General features: G+C 47.3%; 1 protein-coding gene across 2 annotated transcripts; it reads left to right on the top strand.

The window, feature by feature from the left end:
- The first annotated feature begins 3,996 nt into the window (after nucleotides 1–3,996).
- Nucleotides 3,997–21,537, top strand: HNRNPUL2 (heterogeneous nuclear ribonucleoprotein U like 2). 2 transcript variants are annotated; one of them, XM_077823424.1, is made up of 16 exons: nucleotides 3,997–4,583; nucleotides 7,285–7,420; nucleotides 7,690–7,763; nucleotides 8,357–8,496; nucleotides 10,416–10,506; nucleotides 10,675–10,787; nucleotides 11,393–11,656; nucleotides 11,873–11,995; nucleotides 12,412–12,540; nucleotides 12,704–12,872; nucleotides 13,120–13,320; nucleotides 14,715–14,791; nucleotides 15,516–15,623; nucleotides 16,131–20,098; nucleotides 20,825–20,918; nucleotides 21,268–21,537. In XM_077823424.1, the coding sequence occupies exons 1-14, from the start codon at nucleotides 4,079–4,081 to the stop codon at nucleotides 16,197–16,199; spliced, it is 2,199 nt and encodes a 732-aa protein (XP_077679550.1). In that variant the 5' UTR covers nucleotides 3,997–4,078; the 3' UTR covers nucleotides 16,200–20,098; nucleotides 20,825–20,918; nucleotides 21,268–21,537. The 2 variants fall into 2 exon arrangements, with proteins under 2 accessions (XP_077679550.1, XP_077679549.1); XM_077823423.1 differs by having other exon boundaries at nucleotides 21,265–21,537.
- The last annotated feature ends 958 nt before the right edge of the window (nucleotides 21,538–22,495 follow it).

Genomic DNA, 22,495 nt, shown 5'->3' with positions numbered 1-22,495 from the left:
TCTACTCCTCAGTGTAAAGTTAAACACAGGCCTGAATTAGCCTGTTAATCCCATCAATATTCTCATGTCTCAATTTCTTTCTTCATACAGTACTAAAAACATGAACATTTTTTCCGTGTAACCTTATGTCTCAATATTCCAGCCTGTAGGTTGGCAGCTTCACCAACCTCAAGCGCTCAAATATCACGAGGCAGGTCACCCAAAACCAGGAGATTTTAAAAAACAATAAGTGTTGGGGTCTTTTTATTGGCTTTCTGCTTTTTGAGCATTTGGGGGTTATGTTTTCCAGCTTTTCTCTGCAGCCTAATGGGCTAGAAACTTATGCTTGTTTTTAAATAAAAGCAGAGATTCTCACAAGACTCCTGGAGCAGAGGCTTAAAGAATACCAACTATTGCATGAGTTGCAACATTGGTTTAGAAAATGTTTTTCCTTCTGCAAAGTGACACTATCAACTTACATATCACATTGATGTTTTGTTGCTGTTGTTACAAGCAACAGCTAAGTTTGGAAGGGGAAAATTTGTCCATTGAAAAATATGTTTGCTTTGTATATTTGATTATTATTATTTATTTTGTATTATTGTAGCAACTAGGAGCTGCAATCATGAACCAGGACCTCATTGTGATAGGTGCTATACAAACACAGAATAAGTATCTAAGTATAAAGCAAGAGACAAGAATTGGATACAGACAGATGAAGGAACATGAGGAAACAATGAGACAATACTGGTAGGCTGTGGCGTCAGCACACCAGCTGCCTAGCATTTGTTTCATATGTGATCTCTTTCCCTATAAACAGTTTTCAGGTTTGTTTGTATTTCATAAAACAATGAAGAGAGATGAAATATTGGGAGCTGGCAAAAAAGGTAAATGTGTGATGCAGTATATTGAAAACTGTATTGAAATACCTTGAAATGTTTATGGGGTTTTCCTGGTGCTGCACACAGGCTAGGAGGCTCTGCTAGGGAAGTGATCTGGGCCTAGCAGCAGCAAGTTTGTCAAAAGACAGCCTAGAGTAAGGTGGGGTGAGTTTTGCCTTTCTGTTTTAGGGAGCAGCCTGCTTTGTCTCCTGCTGTGTTATCATTCTGAATTCTAAGAAATAATGTAGTGTGACATTGCAACCTTCCAGAAAGAGGATTTATGTTTTTATCTAACTTCTCTGTATGACATAAACTAACAAAATGTGGTTGTGAAACCACACAAATTGGCAGGGGGACACTTAGGTAGATAGAGCACCTAAAACTCTTGTAATTACTTGTCTGAAACTGAGTAGATTTTAAAAGACCAGTATCTTTTAAAGTCTCTCTTGTCTATCCACAATAGGGACCAGTGCAAAATTATTCCCTTCACTATATTCATGAATGCTAAGATCAGATCACAGGAATAGGGCTCCCATTCTTGTCTTGAAAGACCAGGCCTGAGACTCAGTCTTCTCACTGTCTCTAAATTTGTCCTGTTATTCAGCTTATTTTATTGTGCTCCATCCCATCCTGTTACTTCTTGTTATGCCCCTTTTACCCAGAACTATCTCCGTCTTCTGCATTTATGACCTTCAAATGCAAATATAGGGTTTCCAGTGTGGCCAATCCCCAGGGTTTATAAATAATGATTCAGCCCTTGAAAAACTCATTAAATTGTCTTAAAATAATGAGATTGATACTGGAAAACTGCATCCAGTACCTTGTTATTTTTGAAACAATTTAATGTTTTTTGAGGGCTGAATCATTATTTTTAAACCCTGGGGTTGGAAACCCTACATTTGTGTATTTGAAGGTAATAAATGCTGAGAGTGGAGATAGTTCATGGGTTAAAAGGGCATAATATAAAAGGGTCCATGATGTAAAAAGGGTGTTGGAAAATTGGAGAGGATGAAGAGCCACAAAAAGTATGAAAGGACCAGAGAATATGCCTTACAGTGAGAGATTTAAAGAGTTTAGCTTCTCAAAAAGAAGGTTGAGAGGTGAGTTGATTACAGTGTATAAATACCTTCATGGTGAGAAAATACTAGAGGGCTCTTTAATCTAGTGGAGAAAGGCAGAACAAGAATCAATGGGTGGAAGTTAAAGCCAGACAAACTCAAATTAGAAACAAGGCAACCGTTTTCCCCAGGAAGGTGATTAACCCCTGGAATAAACTCCCAAGGTAAGGGGTTGATTCCTCATCTCATGATGGCTTCCAGTCCAGGCTGTCTGCCTTTCAGGAAGATGGTAAGCAAACACAAATTATTGGGCTCAATGCAGAGGTAAGTGTGTGAAATATTCTGGTTTGTGCTATACAAGAGGGCAGACCAGGAGATCTAATGTTCCCTTCTGGGGTTGAAAATCTATGAGTTTTTTAAATTTTATATTAAAGAATACTTTTTTTCCCTTTCATGTTCTGGTTTTCAAGCATTTTGGGTATCTGGGACACATTTTTCAAGCTTTTGTCACTCATTGGTTCCTGAATCCAGCCCATATTTTATGGTTAAGCTAAAGTGTATCTTTTAGAAAGAGACTTTAAAGACTCCACTACATCCCGAGTGAAATTTCATTCCCCTCCCTGTTAACGCTGTGCACAGTATTTCTAGTCCGAATTTGTCCAGCTTCAGCAACACAGCCACTGGATCTCGTTCTGCCTTTGTCCATGAGATTAAAGAGCCATCAAATATCTCTTCCCCATCTTTTCTCTAAAACATATGCTCTTGTTTAAACAGCAATGAATTCAGGGAAGTTCTCTGGCCTGTTATGAAGGAGGTCAGACTATATCGTCCTGCCTGGCTATGAATCTATGTTGGTACTTACAGGCACCAGTTAATGCACATGGCTTTGCCTACATGGGAAAGTTGCTCTGGGTTAAATTGTTTTTTAAACCATTTGAGTTCACTAGGTGCAAAGTCCTGTGTTCATGTTCTTAGTTGGGATTAAGGCCAGTTGATTTGAAACCTCTTCCTAACTAGTTTACTAACCCCCTAAAAGCAACTCCCAAAGCCCCAGGGTTTGGATTTTTCACACACCCCATCTCAGTTAAACCACAGAGCAGGTACCTGGCGTTCTAGTCTGCTCATGTATGGGGGAGAGCAGATACGCTGGTGGGGAAGGGCACTGCCCCCCATCTTTGGGGGCAGTTACCCTGGGGTGGGGGTAATTGCTCCTGTTATTTGGGGGCAGATATCCTGGGGAGAGTGATTGCCTATATATATATAGGACAGGTACACTAGAGTGGGGTAATTATCCCCTTATACCTTGAGAGACAGGTCACGAGGGTGAGGTACGCTGGGGTCAGGGCGGGTTACTATCCTAGGGGGAGGCGGGATAATTTCTCCCAGCTCTTTCCTCTCTCAGACTCAGGTACTAAGGCACAAAATGGCGACTGTATCGGCTGAAGCAGGGTGCGGGGGATTTGAGAGCTCATCGGCCTCCACCCAATCAAAAGCAAGCCTTACAGTTGCTAGGCAGCTTAGAGACCGCGGCCCTTTGGGATTGGAGAGAACCAGCCAAACAAAAAATTCAGCAGCCTCCGGTACGGCTGGGCCGCAGAGGCCTCAAACACCCGCCTAAACCGATCGCCATGTACGTAGGCAGCGCGAGGGCGGCAAGGGCTCAGTAGAAGGCTGCGCGTGCGCAGCTAGGTGGTCAAATCGAAGATACTGCATGAGGTTTTTACGGTGGCTGAGGGAAAACAATTGGAGTCTGCACCCAGCGTCAACGAGTGGGAGGGGGGCGCGTGCGCATATGCAGTTGCGTGGGTTGTGGGGAGAACGCGCGTGCGCTATGTCGGATTTCGGCGGCCGTTGGGGAGCCCCGCCTGCATATGGGTGAGCCAAGGGGCCCGTTGGAATCTGCGCCTGCGCGATGGCGTGGGCGGCCTCGAGCCCGCGCTTGCGCAGTGAGCAGCCGAAGCGACTCCTGGAGGCTGCGCGTGCGCCGTGATGGGACTGGCCTCCCGCGCTTGCGCGGTGGTCCGTCCGTGCGGTGGGCGCGCTTGCGCTGTAGTGTTGCGAGGCGGCGGTAGGGCTCGGCGCAGGCGCAGTAACGGCGCGGGCGGCCGAGGCGCTGGGTCGGTCGGAGTCTTTCGCTCGCTGCCTTGTCCCCCCCTTGCCATGGACGTGAAGCGTCTGAAGGTGACTGAGCTGCGGGCTGAGCTGGGTCGCCGTGGTCTCGACTCCCGTGGGCTGAAGGTGGAGCTTGCCCAGCGGCTACAGGAGGCCCTGGACGCCGAGATGCTGGCGGCCGGGCCCGACGAGGGCGGCGCTGCTGGGGCCTGCTCTGGGGTGGAGCCGGGGCCTGCGGGGGGCCCCGTCGGAGCCCATCCGCGTGGGGAGGGCGACGACGAGGAGGACGAGGACGAGGAGGAGGAAGAAGAGGAGGAGGAGGAGGACGAGGAGGCGCTGTTGGCTGACGAGGAGCCTACCCCGGCCTTGGGCGGGGAGGCCCAGCCTCAGCACGGGCCGCAGGAAGAAGCGGCCCAGGCCCAGGCGCAGTCCCAGCCCGAGGGGAGCGACGGGGGCGGCATGAATGGAGCTGAGCGGCCGCAGGAGGAGGGGCCCAGCGGGGACGAGGCGGCTGCGGCCGAGGCTGAGACCAAAGAGGGGGGCGAGGAGCCCGGTGAGGCCCCAGGCGGGGTGGGGGGAACATCCACCGTAGGCGACTCCCGCTGATTTCTCCTCCCCACCTCGGGGACCCCCTTAGGTCATGCGCACATCCGGTTACTCTCTACAACCCACCCGCGGGGAACCCCAAAGGTCCCTGCATCCCCCTTTCCCGGCACATCCGGGTCCTGTCCTATATCTTTCATGGAATTACCTTATCCCACACATCCGTTCCCTTTATCCTACACATCCAGGCCCCTTTCAACATCTCTCATGCAGATCTCTTACCCCCACCGCTTTCTCTTTATCCTGCGTATCTGGGACCATTCCCTTACCTCACTTATCCAGATACCCTACAGGTTACCCCACACATTCTGGTCCACTTCCCCCCAGCTATTTCCTATTTCCCAATTCTTTTCCTCCAGTATCACTGTAGCAGGTATTTGGAGGCGCAGACCAGAGGATTGGGAGCTTCTAGTTTCTGACATGTTAGATAAATGGGTGTCTGTAAACCTGTGACATAATATTTTAAATATCCCAAGTTCGTTTATACAATTCCTGGTATATATGCAGAATCACAGGAAATCCATGGAACTTTACAATTTGGAAGGCACAAATTGCCCTGCCTCCTGAAAGGCAATTTCCAGGCTCAGTGATAACATCCCTGTATATAATTCACTATTGCACTTGTTCTGAACGTCTCTTTACATTGCCTTTTGGTTCAGCAATCCTATGGCTTGTGCATGGGCTATAAAGCCCGGAAGGTGGTTACAGGGTGTAAAGGTAAAGCCCTATCGGCACCAATGTAATGGCTTGACAGTTCTCTTTATTGGTGTCCTTTTGGGATAAAGTCTAAATCTGTTCTAATTTGAAAGTAGTTCCAGGTACCAACACTTGTCACTGACTGTTGCCAATTTTAGTGACGAGTGTTGGTACCTAAACACATTGTACCGTTTTTTTCTATCTCCCCATGACATCTAAAGAAAAAAGTAGAGAAAGAGGGAGGGAAACTGACTATAAACAAACCATTGTCAAAGGTCTATAGCAAACCACAATTTTGCTAAACCTTCCATTGTTGTTTGCAGGATAGTTGTAGGGGTGTTGGTCCCAGGATATTAGAGACACAAGGTGCAAGGTAATATCTTATATTAGAGAGTTCTTCAGGTCTGTATAATCTTGAAAGCTTGTCTCACCAACAGAAGTCGATCTAATAAAAGATACGATCTTGCCCACCTTGTCTCGCTAATTTGTCTAAACTTAAGATATAGTCATCTTTATTATTTCCCACAATAAAAGATGGGGGGGGTGTAGTTCAGTGCAAACTTTATATTTGAGAGGCTTGCCAGGTTAATTACTAGCAGTTTGTCATTAATTGGTATGAACTTGTAAAATAGCAAATGCAAACAATAAGTGATAGAAAGTATTGATTAACAAAAAGCTCAGCCTCACTTTGGCATCACCACCACTTTACTGTTCCCTTATTTTGGTTTCCAAGTTGTTTGGAGGAGGGGGAAGCCCATCTGACCATGACAACAACAAAAAATGAATTGGATTTTTTTTTCTGTGTTCTGGTTTGCTTAGATTTATATTACTATTAAAAGTACAGTTTCATTTTCTCTATAAAATATATACATGTGGCTACAAACAGAGACCTTGATCTTTCAAACACACGTTTAGCTTTATTACCAGACCATCCTGTCCCACCCTGTTTCTTCCCTGTCCCCTCTTGAATTAGGGGGACTCAAAGATAAGCATGTACATAAATATTTTCAGGATCCAACCCCGGGGAGGGGGGGGGGAGGGAGGCAGGCAGGCAGGCAATCTTAAAGCCCCAAAGTAGGAAAATATAAAAATGCAAAATTAAAAAATTAGAATACAGTTTAAAAAAAACTCTTCTCATGGATTCTCCTGGCAAGACCAGACTGAAGAGGGTTGTTTCTCTGGTAGGAGATTTACCTGCACTCTTTAGGGCATATCCATGTTCTCAGCTATTTGTAGGTGAAATATGGGATATTGATACTGATATTTACTGCTTATATGGCTCTCTTCATCCTCATACAATTACAGATGTTATTAATTAACTAATGAACATTGAACCCAGGTTTTGGCATGGAAGTTAGGGAGAAACTGAATTCAGAATGTTTTGCTTATAAGAACACTAGTTTTTCAATGCACATCTGTGTTACTGATTCAACTTCAAGTCTAGTCAGTTTTAAAACGTTAACAATAGTTTCTGGTACTAATCACACCCCTGAGTACATCTGTCAATTTTTATGTTTTTATAAAATCCTATTTTGTTTCTGAAATGTAGCAGTCTCCCAAGCTGCTGGGTGAAAGATGCACATGAGCAAAATGGGAAATAGCAAAACTGGCTCCAAACAAATTACTGGAAAATGCACAAATTAAACAAACTGAAATGCAGAATCTTCTGATTTTAGTGATATTGGTTATCACTTTACAATAGGTGAAAGTCAGTCAGAAGTGTAATTGTTAAGCTGATGGTGTCCCATTAACAGGTTTTGGGTTTGTTAAGTTAAATGAAATGACCAGATTTTTTTAATAGAATGGTCTATGAGACAGAAGCACTTTATAGGTGTCATCTTATTGCCAGGAGAACATGTCAGGCAGGTGGGACCCACAAGGCTTTGGTGTTGCATTCTTTAGGTTTTGTGTCACTTTCAGTAAGACTTGCTGACTTTTTCTTCTGCCCCTTACAGCGGACGAAGAGGATGAAGATAAATCAAAGCCAACAGGCTCAGATGGAGAGCGGCGAGGGGTTAAGAGACAACGTGAAGAAAAAGAAGAACATGGCCGTGCTTATTATGAATTCCGAGAGGAGGCTTACAATAGCCGGTGAGGAGAAGAGACTCTTTGGTTGTGTTTTTACTGGCAATCCAAGTCACTTCCCAGACAATGAATGAAACTAGATTTGATCAGCTAACTCGGGGGTTAGACAGACATTGCATGTGGATGAGGGGAAAAGGATAGAATTTGGTTTGGGACTGTAAGGCAGAATGTGTGTTCTTATTTTATATTCTGCTGTTTTCCCTATTCTAAATTGTTCTTATTTCTGGATGTTCTGTGATATCTGATTGCTTGTTTGTTCTCTCGCTCCTGCCTAGGTCTAAGTCTCCACCACCACCAGAAGAGGAACCACGAGAGGAAGATGATGAAACTGTTGTGATCCTGGACACATGTATGTATGGGCCATGTGGCAGTTATTTGATGTATGGTAAATTTAAAGTTCAGAGATTTAATTATTGGGTATATAATTTGAGAAACCAAGCATCATAGCTAATGGGCTGTGTGTCAGTATAACAGAGGCCACTCTACTCCTTCAGCCACCATAGGGTTTACAGGAGATTCTGTAAGTGGAACTCTGAGCAGCTGGAACACTTCTAATTCTTTTTGATCTTTTGGGCAATATATGGGGGTACTTGGGTAAGTGCAGCATTAATGCAGTAGCACTAGAGCAGTGGTTTTCCACCTGTGGTCTGCAGACTCTTTGGGGGTCTAAAGCCTATGTCTAAGATTTCCAAAGGTTTCCGCACCACCATTCAGCATTTTTTAGGAGTCCGCAAATTAAAAAAGGTTGAAAACCACTACACTAGAGCAACCTTTGGGCCTGCCAGTAACGTTGGAACAGTGGAAAGGTAGAAAACTGCCTTCTAGCATGTCGGTTTCTCTCTGGATATGAGCCACGCTATTACTGATGCTTGTGGGGTCTAATGCATTTTGAGTAAATCTGAAAAAGGAACTTAGAGTAAATTAATTTCTTCTTTCTGACAGATACATCTGATCTCCACTTCAAAGCAAGCAAGGACCGCTATGGAGGACAACCTCTTTTCTCAGAGAAGTTCCCCTCCCTTTGGTCTGGGGCAAGGAGCACCCATGGAGTGACAAAGGGGAAAGTCTGTTTTGAGGCAAAGGTAGGGCACTTGCTAGATGGATGTGCTGAGTCTGTATGTTGGGAAGTGGCGTGTGTGTTCTGTCGGGTAACTGGCACTTTCAGCACTGAATGAGATGTTGGGTCTGAGCTAGTCTAATTTAATCAGGAATGTAGTGTATTTAATTTAATGGATTGAAATTTAGAGCAGTGCATGAAAGACTCACTCCTGGCTTATTTTGTGTGTGTGTGTGTGTGTGAGAAAGAGAGAGAGAGAAAGAAACAAGGTCTGGATAAGGAGCTGTGGTGATGAGAAGATCTTGCAGAGAGTGTTGAGAGACGCAATCTGTCGGAATTCACTCTTTGGCCTCTATGCAAACATAAACCTACTTTTTGTGGCAGTTAGAGCCAAATTTGTGATTAAAATTATGTTATTGTACCCTTTTGCTGCTTTGAATATTAGAGAAGGCATGCAAATTCTTAGGGGTTTTTTCCTGCTTGTGTTTTACCTTTGAAATATCAGGATTATCAAGTCTGGGCTCCCCTAGTTTGCTGGAGGGCATCCAGAGGGGAGAGGGTAATGGGACGGGGAGGGGTTTGGTTGTTTCTGTGAACCTTCTGTCCTTAATTGAAGGTTTATGGAGGGTTTAATCTTTAGCAAAGATTTCCTTTCTTCCAAGTGTTAATTATACATCCCAATCATACAGGTGTTCTCAAAGCAGAATTGTAATCCGTCTAGCTAAAACTCCCTTTACCTCTTTATTGCTCAGCTGTCAGTCTTTTATGATACTAACTCCACTATCTCTTCATTCACAGCACCCTTTGTCTAACCTTGTCTTAGATATCTAATGTATAAAAGCTTTTCTTAAACACCTTTCAGGCTGCTTTCATCCTGCCTGGGGAAAATGAAAAAAGCACAAAGCTGTTCTTATTTCTGTGCAAGTTATATTAAATGCCGAGTTTTTGTGGGTGTATGTCACAACATACCTCTTTTTGTGGTGGAATTTCCCATATAAAGTAACTGTATTTTATTTTGGGGAAAAAAATTCCCCACTGTTTCACCAGTAGCTACTCTGTCCTGGGTATTGGTGTGCCCATACACTGACAGGAATCCGTTTTGCATAGAATAGGTTCTTCCTTACTCCTGTTCTTTTTGCGGATACAGACTAACCCGGCTGCTACTCTGAAACCTGTCATTCTTCCTTAGGTTTACCCTTATCACTTCAGTCTCCCATTTGAGAGAATTTCTAGTTGGTGGATCTCCTCTCTGATGGGAGTAATCATGAGGATGCTGGCTGAGGCTCAGAATTTGGCAGTCTTGTTAAATGGATTTCAGAACAGAAATCTATCCATCCCAATTCTGAGACAGGCTGGCAAAATCTCTCACTCAAAATTGCAACACAAGTTTCTATGTGGCGCAGGTTCCCAGTGCTGTCTTCCACTCCTGCTACTGTCTCTGATCTTGTGAGATAATGGGTGGATGGAGACTGTAGAGCCTTGTAAAGGGAAGCAAGTGAGTATAGTCCTACCAGTGCAGTCTCTCGTCCAAGCAATAGCCAAGGATTGGCTGGGGGAGCATACCTTGGTCAGGTCTCTCACTAGGCTCTGCACCAAAGGAATAGACTGTAGAAATATTGTCTGTTCTAAGCCTTGGGGGATCAACTTCTAAATGGCTGAGATGGTTTGGTGCTGCTGCTGTGTTGTGCCTGTTAGGGTATCTGACAAGAATGGCTGTCTGCTGGAAGCAGATGAGATCTGTATTTGAATAGGCTACAGGGGAAGTTGGGGAAATACCCCATTAAACTGTGGCTTTGGTACAGAGACCTGTGACCTGCGCATGCCTCCAGCTTGTGTAACTCCAGGTGTGACTAGCACCTGGAGGAGGATTATAGTCTCGCAGAGGCCTGACTCTAGCTTTGCACACAATATGCTAAATGACTCCTTCTCTTTTAATTTCTCCAGGTGACACAGAATCTCCCAGTGAAGGAAGGCAGTACTGAGGTCCCGCTTCTTCGGGTTGGCTGGTCTGTGGATTTCTCTCGTTCCCAGCTAGGTAACTGAGCTCATTTTTCTGTTAGCTATGAGCTGGGGCAGGCTACAGAGCTGTTGAGCTGCTGCTGCAGCCCAGGCTGGGATTTTCTAAGAGCTGCAGTGGGCAGTTTGGCTCAATAGTGACACAATTTGGGAAAACACACGTGTAATAGCTGCTGCTCTTTTCCAGGTGAGGATGAGTTTTCTTATGGCTATGATGGACGAGGGTTGAAGGCTGAAAATGGGCAGTTTGAAGAGTTTGGTCAGCCCTTTGGGGAGAATGATGTGATTAGTTGCTTTGCGGTAAGTGCTGTTGATAAGTGGTTCTCAACCAGGGGTCTGGGACCCACTGGGGCGGGCCCTGAGCAGGTTTCGGTGTGGGGGCGGCGCCAAGCAAGGCCAGCATTAGACTTGCTGGGACCCACGGCAGAAAGCTGACATCCCAGCACAAGGGGCTGAAGTCCAAGCCCTGAGCCCTGCCACCCAGGGCTGAATCCAAAGCCTAAGCAATATAGCTTTGTGGGGGCCCCTGTGGCATGGGGCCTCAGGCAGTGGCCCTGCTTGTTACTCCCTAACACCAGCCCTGGCTTTTATATGCAGAAAACCAGTTGTTTTGGCACAGGTGGGCCGTGGAGATTTTATAGCATGTTTGGGGTGGGGTGGGGGGCTCCAAAAGAAAAAGGTTGAGAATCCCTGCTGTAGATAAGGCCTGTGGTTGCCATCTCAGAGGGGCAGGAGGGGGGAAGACTTCTATCCTTGCATCCAAAATATGTGTGAAGTGGCTTTCCTCCTGTTCATGCAGGAGCCTGCTAGGAGATGGATTTGGAGGAAAGACAATGGAGGGAGAAATAGTGGCCATCCCTGAAAACTTGCTGGTCACAGGATTCTTGTGTTCTTTGTTGTCACAGAACTTTGAGAGTGAAGAAGTGGAGTTGTCCTTCTCGAAGAATGGGGAGGATCTGGGAGTGGCCTTCCGGATCAGTAAAGAATCTCTCACTGACAAAGCCCTCCTGCCACATGTGCTATGCAAAAACTGTGTGGTTGAATTGAACTTCGGTCAAAAGGAGGAGCCTTTCTTCCCAATTCCTGAGGAATACGTGTTCATCCACGCCATCCCGGTTGAGGACCGAGTGCGCACACCTCTTCCACCCAAAACCACAGAGGAGTGTGAGGTAATGGGGTTTGTTCCAGACAGTCCTAGTTATTGCTTGTAAGGAGTCGGCATGGCTGTGAGTTAGTGGCTGTGTTGCATGGCATATTGGCCTGGTTTTAGAAAGGAAAACTTGATGTACCTGTGGAAAGAGCCATTCCCTGCAAGGCATGGTGTTGACTGTTACTTTTTCTCTTCAGCTCTTCCTCCTATAACCTCTTTGTGGTGCATCCTGCAGGTACTGCTGATGGTTGGACTGCCAGGGTCTGGGAAGACCCAGTGGGCACAGAAGTACACCCAGGAAAATCAAGAGAAACGATACATCATCTTGGGAACTGAGACTGTTCTCTACCAAATGAGGGTAAGCCCTTCCCTTGGGTAGAATGGTGTCACTTAGAGCCTTCGCTGGGCTGGCTGGACAATCCTAGAAAGTATAGTGGCTTTATATCCTATTGCCAATGTTCTGCTGTAGCATTGCAGAAAATTGCTTAGTGGAGTAGTAAGGGGAGGGGACTCCTCTGATAACAAAAAGGGGTGGGTTTTCCCCTCTTTTAAGGTCAATCTGTACATGACTCCAGGCTAAGGAAGGCTACAGCTCCAGAGGGCAGAACTAGTGACCGAGCTGTGGGAATTGTTTTCTGGGTTATCTCTGCATCAAGAGCATGTATCTGACACGTTTATACTGGCACCTGTGCTAGAGATGGGTGACCACAGGGCTGGTAGAACACTGTGTGTATCTGAAGAATCTTTTATTGATATCCCTTTTTCTCTTGCCAGACAAAAGGCCTTGAGGATGAAGAGATGGATCCCAAGAGCCGAGACCTGTTAATCCAGCAAGCTGCCCAGTGCCTTAGCAAACTGGTCCAGATTGCTCCCAGGGCAAAGAGAAACTACATTCTTGATCAGGTATTGTTACTAAACCCCAGTGACTTCCTGACCTGAGCAACTTGACTTTGGGGCACACTGAGCGTACTCCTCAGCTCATGTCCCATTCTGATTTGAGGGGATTCAGACTGGGCTGAGTTAGTGGCAGATGAATTTCTGAAACCTGTTTCTTTTCCCCCCTCAGTGTAATGTGTATAACTCCGGCCAGCGACGGAAGCTGCTTGCCTTCAAGGGTTTCTCTCGCAAGGTGGTTGTGATTGTCCCCAATGAAGAAGACTGGAAGAAGAGGCTGGAGCTGAGGAAGGAGGTTGAGGGGGAGGATGTGCCTGAATCGGTGATGCTGGAAATGAAAGGTAGACAGGCTCAACCAAGCCTGTTGCATTGTGCTGCAGCATCTCTAACAATCTTTAAATAATTCAGAGAAACTAGCTAGTTCCAGACAGTCCTGGGCAGTGACAAGAGCCCAGGTGCCCCTTTGGGGTGATGGGGTAGGAAGTCTATTAACCTCCTGAATCTCTTCTCTGCTGGGAAGTAGGGTCTTGAGCCACTGAAAGCTGCCTTGATCTTGTGAACTCTCTTGCTGTTTCCATTTTAACGCAGCTAACTTCTCACTTCCGGAAAAGAGTGATTACTTAGATGAGGTGATGTATGAAGAGCTGGTGAAGGAGGAGGCCCAGCCACTGGTCACCAAATACAAGGAGGAGGCCAGAAAACTGCTCCCTCCATCTGAGAAACGGGCAAACCGTCGCAATAATCGCAACAAGCGCAACCGTCAGAACCGCAACCGTGGCCAGGGATATGGTGAGGCTCTGTAGGGGCTGGGCAGCACTGCCTCTCTGGTCTCTTTTGTGTCTAAAGGCTCCTTTTTCCATATTCTCTTGATGTCAAGGCAAACTATAAGGATTCTACTCCCTAGGTTTTGAAGAAGGGACTTGGGTCACTCAGTGCAGGCCTCAGCAAGAGAACGGAACTTTCTCTCCACTCCAGCTTCTAGTTCTTTTCTCAAGCACCTCCCTTGCCCATTGCCCTCATGGTTTAACTTCCACTTCCTTATTCAGAGCCTAAATTATTCTTGTGTTTTGTGCTAACTGATAACTATGAGGGCTGAGATTTTCAAAAGCATTTGCCTTTCAGTGAAACTTGGGCTCCCTCCAGGTCCTTAATTCTTACCGTCATGGCAGAAGTAACCATCTTAAATCTGTATTATAGAGTGCTCTGTTCCCATAAGCTTTTGTTACCTTTACTGGTGACAAAAAAATTTCCTTAATTTGCATGTGTCCTTTCTACCCCAAGACTTTGTTTCGAGTCTTAAATGTGCATTATTCTGCTGCAGCATCACAATGATGTAAGCCCTTGCTTATCTCAACTCCTCAGTCTCCTGCTTGGAGACAGCTTTTCCCTGCTGCCTTATTTATCTGAATTGAGTTTGTTCCCATTGCCCCATCTCTCTCACCTTACCAGAACATCCAGCAGTTTCTCTCTCCCTCTGCCGACAATTCTAACTTGTTCAGTATCTCTGACAAACAACACTCAGTGTATGTTTTACTTCCTGTAGATTGTCAATACCTGTATGAATTAGTCCTAGTCATACTATAGACTGCAGCAGAGCATTACTGGACATCTCTCCCTAGTGGGATGTTGTTCCATTAATGTTTGTCCTCTGCTTATGGTGTGTTGACTGTTTCATGCTATGCTCTTCCTATCCAAACGCCATTCTTTCACTTGCTTGGGAGCTACTGAGATTGGGATAAGTGGGGCTGCTGATGGATTTTTTTCTGTCCTGTAACTTTACTGGAGGGTGTAAAATCTGGTATGGTCAGTTACACAAGAATCTCTGCTAGTTTCTCCTGACAGAATTTTCGTTTCTTCTTAATCTGTGGTTTCATTTCTTTCCTTCTGGCTCTAGCTGTTTTAACAGAAAAGTTAAACCTAGTCTAGCCTTCTCTCTATAGAGTCCTGGTTTCTTCTGTACTGAATGTTTTTGCTGCTCTCACTCCCCAAATGGGAAACATGCAACCTGTAGGAAGTTACTGTGCTGACCTGTGATTAGAAAGTCTCTGACACCTTGTTTGTTGGCTTCTGCCATCAGGGGATTGCAAGTCATGGGGCAACTCAGGAACAGCTTGACTCTTGCTGATGTTTACGAGGTACTGCATCTGTAGCTTTGTCTGAGACCTTGCTTGTTTTCTTTCTAGTTGGTGGACAGCGCCGAGGTTATGACAATCGATCTTATGGACAGCAGCAGTACTGGGGGCAGCCTGGAAACAGAGGAGTGAGTGCAATAGTTCTGACTACTTCATACCAAATACAGGCAGGGGGTATGAAGGCTGCTGTTGATTTTTCTCTACAGGAAAAGAAGGAGTTTTGGGGGTGATTCTTGCTCCATTTTCTTCTGAGGAGGAGGAGATGATAATACCTAGTTCTAGTGTGGTGATTCTTATCCATAGACCTCAGAGTACTTTACAAAGGAGGCCAGAAACACAGAGGGGAAAGTGACTTGCCCAAGGACGCCCAGCAGGCCAGTTGTAGAGCCAGGAATGGAACCCAGATGTCCTGAGTCTCAGTCCAGTGTTTTAACCTCTAGCCCACACTTTCTCCCATGAGAAGGAGACTTGATCAGTACAGAAGTTACATTTTTTAAAGAGTCCTTCCTGGTAGCCTTTGGGATCCTTTGCATCATGCCTTACCCTGTGTATAAGATGTGGCTTAAAGGTATTGGCAGCCGTCATGTGCTGCATCATGGTGGCTGCCTGAACCTAGGTGTTCTAGTCCTGGCTGCTACTGATTTGCTGTTTCCCCATCTCGGTAATGGGGATATGCACCTACCTCTGTATAAAATGCTTTGAGAGGTTTGGATAGAAGAGACAATAGAACTCAAAGAATTACTGGAGGCTATGCGGTGCTGCCATGAGATGGGGTTCTGCTTCCCAGAGGGACATATCTTCCTACAGGGCACATTGTTTGGTGTACTTAGGTAACCACCTCTGTTTTCATAGGGTTACCGTAACTTCTATGACCGGTACAGAGGGGACTATGATCGATTCTACGGACGCGAGTATGACTACAACAGATACCGAGATTACTATAGGCAGTACAACCGGGAGGTGAGTGGCCACACACCACGAGGCAGTAATAACTATAGGAGGGGCTTCTCAACCTTTAGAGTAGATGTCTTGTGGACACCTCACTCCCACTTGCTGCTGCCATGGTCCACCTGTAGAAGTAGCATCCCTGTAGCAACTATAGCAACTTTCCATGTGGAAGAGTGGTATTAAGAAAGTGTTTGGTTGTTTTTACCTGTTCTATTGAACACAGTTCCTGTTATTGCTTCTCTTATGTATTGGCAACAAGGACAGCTCCTTCTTGTTCCAATCACTTTCAGAAGTCTCTGAGTTCTTCTTGCAATGAAGAGCCTGGTCACCTGTAGGAGCAGTGTGGAAGCAAGCAGGTTAAACCAGAGTAGCATGCTCACAGTTGAGAGCTGCTGTCTTAGGACATTTATGGAGGAGGACAGGGGGCTGGGTAGAAGCTATAGATGTATGGTTATAGGGGGAACATGGCCTTTCCAGCACAGTGCCCCTGGATACAAACTGCTTCTGTTTTCCTTCCAGTGGCAGAACTACTACCAAGACAGAGACCGATACTACAGGAACTACTACGGATACCAAGGATATCGGTGAAATCCTAGCCGTCTTCACCCTTCAGCCAAGAAGCTGAATCTGCGGAGGTGTCTGCCACTTCCCAAAACACAACCAATGGAAACAGGGCTGTTGGGGGGAGAGCAGCGGCGGGGGGAGGGGTGGGAAGAGGAAAAAAACTGTAAATTTTTTTTTTAAAAAGTTTGTTGAAAAGAATATTGTCTTATTCTATAAAACATTTCAAACCTAGTTAGATATTTGTAATCAAAATGTTTGCGCAGAGAGTGCAGCACTTAGCGCTGCCTGGCCTGTACCCTGTGATTGGGCAGGAAAACCACGTACCCTTTAACAACTTTCTAGAGCAGCTGGACTGGCAGCCGGGCAGGGAGGTGCAGGGGTTTGCAAGATGCGCTCAGTGATGGGAACTGAACATGTAAGAACCTGGAGGTACAGATGAGTGAGAATAGAGGGGCCAGCATCCCCTGGGGGGAGAGGGAGGGTTGGGAGTGCAGGCAATATTAATTGACTGATCATTCACTTGCAAAACTAATTTCCTTCCAGATTATCATTTGCTGATCTAGCTTTGGGGTGATATGTGGGGCTCTGCCCACAGTGATTCTGGAGTCTAGTGCTCTTCAGTGACTGGTGGAGAAGGGACCGTTTCCACCTTGGAAAATCTGGCAGATTTCCACGTTCCTGCTGTTGTCTCGTCTGGCAGTGCTGTGCTGGCTGGATGTAACGTATCCCTGGCCAAAGGCTGTGCTTTTTAGCCAAGCAGTTTGCTTTACCTCCCTGGCTATTAAATTTCCCTGAAAGCTTGTAAATGGAATCATGAGCTGTTTTTTGGCAGAAGGAAGCACAGGAATTTGGTATGCCAGTCCCTAAATTCTCGTTCTTCCCTGGCCAAAGCAGACAGTCTCGGTGAGACTCTGTTCTCGTCCCCTCTTCCTCCTGCCCTCCCCTCCCCCCCAGGCTAGCAGGCTTGGCCAGGTGCTGAATCATCATCTCTGTATAGTGTCTGTCCTCTTTAGTGGAAGAGAAGGAACATTTCTCAGGGTTTCTGCTGGATCTTTTCTTCATTAGAGCGTAACGTGTGTGTGTATATAGGCAACCCATGCAGTGTGTAACCTTCACCTGTGAGGAGATAGTGCTGAGAATAGCAACAATTTTATACCGTAAGAAGAGGGCACAGTTGGTAAAGTGCTCCTGTGGTTTTGATAAACTGGTAGAGCGTGTATATAGGAAACTAGGGAAGGCGATTGAGTGCAGTAGTGAACCAGCCTGAAGTGGGTAAGTGGGGGTGTGTGTGTGTGTGTGTGTGTGTGTGTGTGTGTCCTGCCCTCCCCATGGCTTGAAAACAAAAGGGTTTTGACTTTGACACACTCTTTAGCTGTGAAGTCTAGTCCCACAAGAGGGGAGGTGAGTTCCTGAGGACACTGTGTGAAGGAGGATCCCTTCAGTGCTTACGGCGTGCTCCAGTATAAAATTTGGGTTGTCCTCAGTCTTCAGAATTTCTGTAAGATTGGGTGGGAGGAGGGGGCATAATTTCAGAAATTACTCCTTTCCCAGGCAAATAGTTATATGTGTTGGGGGGAGGAAGAGGGGCAGCTACTTCTGTGGGGTGTAGGGAGTGCATTCATGGCAGAAGTGGATGTGGTTGGCTTGTATCTTTTGTAAGGGGGTGGGGGGGAGGCTGATTTATTTTCCCATTATGAAACTTAGCATTGATCTTTAATTTTGTTTCATTGTCATCAGTTTGTCTCCTGCCCTGCAATTCTTCCCCCATCCTCCTTTCCCAGTGAGGACAGGATACCCTCTTAGGAAGTGAATTGTAAATATTCTTGGTTCTGGTCCTATAGCCTTGGATTTGGCTAGGGAGCTAATTATGTTCCTTTCCCTTCCCCAGCTTGAAGATTACCTTCTGCTCCCTGTGATTTGCTGTTTGAAATACAAACATTTTAGTTTGTTTTAAAAATTGAATTTTTTTATTCTCTGCCTACCATTGCAAGCTGCCCTGTCTCCAATGCCCATTGTCACATCCCAGCCCAGACTAACCCCTCCATCCAGACCAGGACATGGTGAGATATGGCTCTGCCAGCACCAGAGAGCACAGGTAACAGGTTGCTGGGATCTCCCAGCCCTGTGCCACTTCCCAATGCAAGAACTAGTGAGAAGCAGAGTTCTACTGTCTCCAACTGCGGTGCCGCATGTGTGTATCTGAACGTGTGATTGTGTGACGACCGTTTTTATAACAAAGCAACTGGTATTTTAAATGATGCTTCGGGCCACTAGAAAATACTCTTGGGACAGGGGTAAAGGGGAGAAAGCAGGAGCCTGCAGTATCTGTGTGCTGGCAAGGGTGTTTGATGCTTTGGTATTTTTAAAAAGTTCCTTCTTGGGGTGTGCTTTCCAATTGGTGGGGCACAGGCAGCCTCCAGTGTGCAGATCCTCCACAGCTTCATTGAGTTTGGGGGACATGGAGTAACTGGCACTGGAGCCAGGAAAGCTTAAATCACTTCAGGAGGCGCTGTCATCGTTAACAGAATAACTTTTGAAGCTATAGTCCTTTTTAAATAAAACCTGTTTTTCTGGGGATGACTAGAACTGCCACATCCTTGTCTGTAAGACCAAGAGATCTTAGCAACTTCAGTAGATGTCTTTTTCTGCACATTTTTGTTAAAAAAAAAAAGAGAAAAAAAAAAGAAAAATTAAATGGTAAACAAGGAAATGCAGCCTGTTTTAGATCTGTTAGTGTTTCATGATTGTACGTCTTAGTTGCTGTAGATGGAAAGCTTGAGAGAACATGAAGGCTGTAAATGTTTTTACAAACTGTAAAACGTTTAGAAGTGGCCAGTAAAAGGGTTTTACCATTGAACATGTAACTGTGTGGTTGTTTACATCTGTAACTTTCCTTCAGATTCTGGCAAATGTAGGCAATAGCTTCCATTTTTAGAATAAATAACCATTGGCTTGACTTAACATCCTTATGTTGCTGCACTGACTTCGTAGGTGTCTCTATACTTTGGCTCTTCTTCCCCTCTCCAATAAAAAGAAAACTCAAAAGACCAGACTAATTTTGCTCTTTTCATAAGGCTCCTTTATTTGGATCCCCTGCACTCACCCTGCCTGCTCCATGCTGTACAAGGGAAGTCTTCGTGCCCATGCTGCACGCTGTGGGCCCTAGCATGGAGCAGCCTAGCACTTGGTGGTGAAGCCCAGTGTCAGCCACGCTGTTAATATGGACTCCAGTGCTTTCCCTCCATCTGTGCAAGGGAAATACCCCTTCTCCCCAAGGGCAGGATCCATGAGAGCGGCTGCTGCGGGTTGGTCGCTTACTTTCAGGGAATAGCCCTGGGGGCCCTGTGCTGGGGAGGGGATAATCCGAGCCTAACAGGGCGGGGGGCTTGTGCTTCATGTGGGGAAGGGTCTCCTGGAACCTAAAAGCCCCTTTGCTCTTGTCTGATCAGCCCTATTTGGCGCCGTGCCTCCCTGCTTTGCTTCACTTTCCTCTACACCTGTCACCACTGCTACGTGTGCTCTGGGGGGGTCGGAATAGAGGCCCAGGCGGAGGCTGGGCCGGGGAATGGAGGCTCGGCACGTCCAAACCCGTCCCCGACCCCCAGCAATTCTGGGAGCTGGCCTGGCCCTAGAGCCAGAGTGACTCTGAGCTGCTCCTTAGGAGGCTGGGCTGCTCCCTGAAAGCCCACGTGGGCGTTTCCAGACACGTGAGGCGACGCTGCCCGCGCTCCCTGTCTGGATATGGAGGCAGCGGCTCCGCTCCCGGGTGGCGCTCGGCGCAGTAGGAGCTCTGGACTGCTGCTTCCCGGGCCGGGCCGGACGCGGAGTGATGCCCAGCTGCTAGAGGACGCGCTCGGCCGGCTGAGCGGGGCCACTGCGGCCATCACGGCCAACGTGCGGCGGATCAATGTGGCGCTGGAGAGGTAATGAGCCGGGGAACGCCGCCTAGGACAGACCTCTCTTCCCCGGGGCGCTGGAGAGAGGACAACCCCTGCCCCGCCTGGGGTTCTCTGCGGAGCTGGAGATGGAGCAACCGGGATCTCCCATGGGTACCACTTCCCTTCTTAGAAGCCTTCCCGTGGGGACTGCTCCTAGAGTCGGAGCGGGGCCGCCTCTGAAGTGGGCAATACCCCCACCCCAAATTGACCCAGCCTTAGCCCCGTTAATTCCCCCAGTCCCTGTATCTGGGGTAGCTTCCCCTGGGCTGGGTAGAGCTGATATTGTTGCTAATTCTTGGAAGGGGGAGGGGTGGCCATAGGGTGCTGAATATAGGGTAGTACAGGTGTGTGGGGGGGTGCTGGGGAGACGGTGTGGGCATGGACATGGAGAGATGATGGGTGCAGGGTTGGTGGGTGAGTGAGGGGCATGGAGATGCAGGGGTGGCAGATTTGAGGATGGGCCTGTGGGTTGAGGAAGGATACAAGACATGGGGAGCAAGGACAGTAGTTGGGGATGGCAGGGTCAGGTAGCGGCAGTGGGATGGGCACAGGCAGCATCTATCTTCCCCATCTCAGTATTGTTCCTTTGCCAGGTGCATTATCCATCTAGCCTTAGCAACCCCCTGTGCTGGGCAGGGAGGACTTCTGGGTGTGGGGATGTGGGGGTCAGGGGCCACATCAGTAATGGAAGCTTTTCTCCCCTTTGCCCAGGATTCTGGAGGATAAAGCGACTGTGGAGGAGCTGAACCAAATGCTGATGTGTCAGGGGAGGGGGCCTGGGCTAATAGTTTCTGTGCAGCACCAAGTGAGTGCTAACACCCCAACTGCCTTGGGGAGTGGGTGAGAGCAGGAGTGGGTGCCCCGTGCTGGAGCTCCCCATCCCAGGGCACTCCCAGGTACCACAACACAATGAGATCCCAGGCTCTCTGTTGCATTGGCAGAGCCTCCATTCCCGGTGGCGTTGCAGTCTGGGTGGTGCATGGTTTCATGAGGGTGGGTCAGAGAACCATGTCCCATCTGCTGCAGACACAGGCTGGTGGTAGGATGATGATGGGAATGGATGGGAAGGGTGGGAGGGGAAGAGACTTCTGGAAGGAGCCCCACCAGGTGCTTGGCTCTGTCCTTCACTTACCCTCAGCCCTCTCTTCCAGAAGACCTTTGAGTCAAAGTAGCTATGGGATCACCCCACAGAGAACCGCGACCACAGCCTTCTGCTTCCAAGAGACGTGTTGGGGCCCTGTATCAGAGAGTGGGACCCAAGCTGCTCAAGGACATCCTGGCTTGTTGCCAGCTAGAGACGTTGCCTTCTTGAGGACACTAGGAACACTTTTGGGTGCTGGGTGGCAGTTCTGCCCCATGATGCTTGGAGATTTTCCAGTCACTCTTTGTTCTCACAGATAATAAACATGAGACGTGATCCCTGACATCCAGCTTGTCTTTGAATGTGTGACTCCCACTGCACCATCTGCCTCCCCGGGGTTGCTGCCATGTTGGCTGTGGGATGGGCAAAACAGGTGCCATCACATTGGTTCCAGAGCAGGATGGGGGTCCTCATCTTGTTTCCTATTATGGTATTGGGAGCAAGGAAATACTGCCTCTCCCATCACTACTAACACCCCTTTCCCTTGGTGTGGAGGGGTCATCTTCCTGGTTACTGGAACCAAAGCCACTGGGGTATGCAACGGCCCTGCCATGAGCTCATGGCATCAGAGGGAGAATGGGGGCCTTCTTGGAGAGTGGATTCCAGAACTGGGAGAGGTGGTGGATGTTGTGGGTGGAGCTGAGGGTAGGCCTCATTTCTGGGTGCTGGAGTGACTGGTATTTTGTCTGTGTATTTTGACTGGTTGGTGTGTTACATGTCCCCAACCCCCACAGCCTGAGAGTCTGTTACAGGCCCAGCTAGGTCCCCTGCCTCTTTAGCTCAAGCGGTAGCAGTTTATGCTTCAAACTGTGGAGGCCCTGATTTAATCCCTGCTGGGTCAGCCTCATGTATGCCCATGTGTTCAGGTACCAGTGGCTTGGGGAGGAGGTTCAGAGAGAGGGTCATGTGGGGCTGGAAGGGGTTGGGACTGGGATTGTGGCAGGGACTGTGCATGGTTCTGTTTAGTTAGAGCCTGAGCTATGGCAGACAGAGAGGATTAGTCTGAGGCTTGGAGTGCCCCTAGTCTTTCCACTGGAACCTCTGGGTGCTGCCACAACACAAACAGCTACTGCTATGGGGCTGAAGCTTTCCTAGGTACAGCCATTTTAGTCTGGTTTCAGAGTAGCAGCGGTGTTAGTCTGTATTCGCAAAAAGAAAAGGAGTACTTGTAGCACCTTAGAGACTAACAAATTTACTTGAGCATAAGCTTTCGTGAGCTACAGCTCACTTCATGGGATCCA

This window comes from Eretmochelys imbricata, chromosome 7, assembly GCF_965152235.1.
Source record: "Eretmochelys imbricata isolate rEreImb1 chromosome 7, rEreImb1.hap1, whole genome shotgun sequence".
Lineage (NCBI taxonomy): Eukaryota > Metazoa > Chordata > Testudines > Cheloniidae > Eretmochelys > Eretmochelys imbricata.
Note: the sequence above shows the minus strand (reverse complement) of the source record. Positions and strands in the feature narration are given on the sequence as shown.

What these genes read in the sequence shown, in the direction of transcription:
- HNRNPUL2 (XM_077823424.1), top strand. Translation starts at nt 4,079, where the DNA reads ATGGACGTGAAGCGTCTGAAGGTGACTGAGCTGCGGGCTGAGCTGGGT. An exon ending in CAACCGTGGCCAGGGATATG is followed by an intron (nt 13,321 to 14,714) that starts GTGAGGCTCTGT and finishes TTTTCTTTCTAG; the next exon opens with TTGGTGGACAGCGCCGAGGT. An exon ending in GGCAGCCTGGAAACAGAGGA is followed by an intron (nt 14,792 to 15,515) that starts GTGAGTGCAATA and finishes CTGTTTTCATAG; the next exon opens with GGTTACCGTAACTTCTATGA.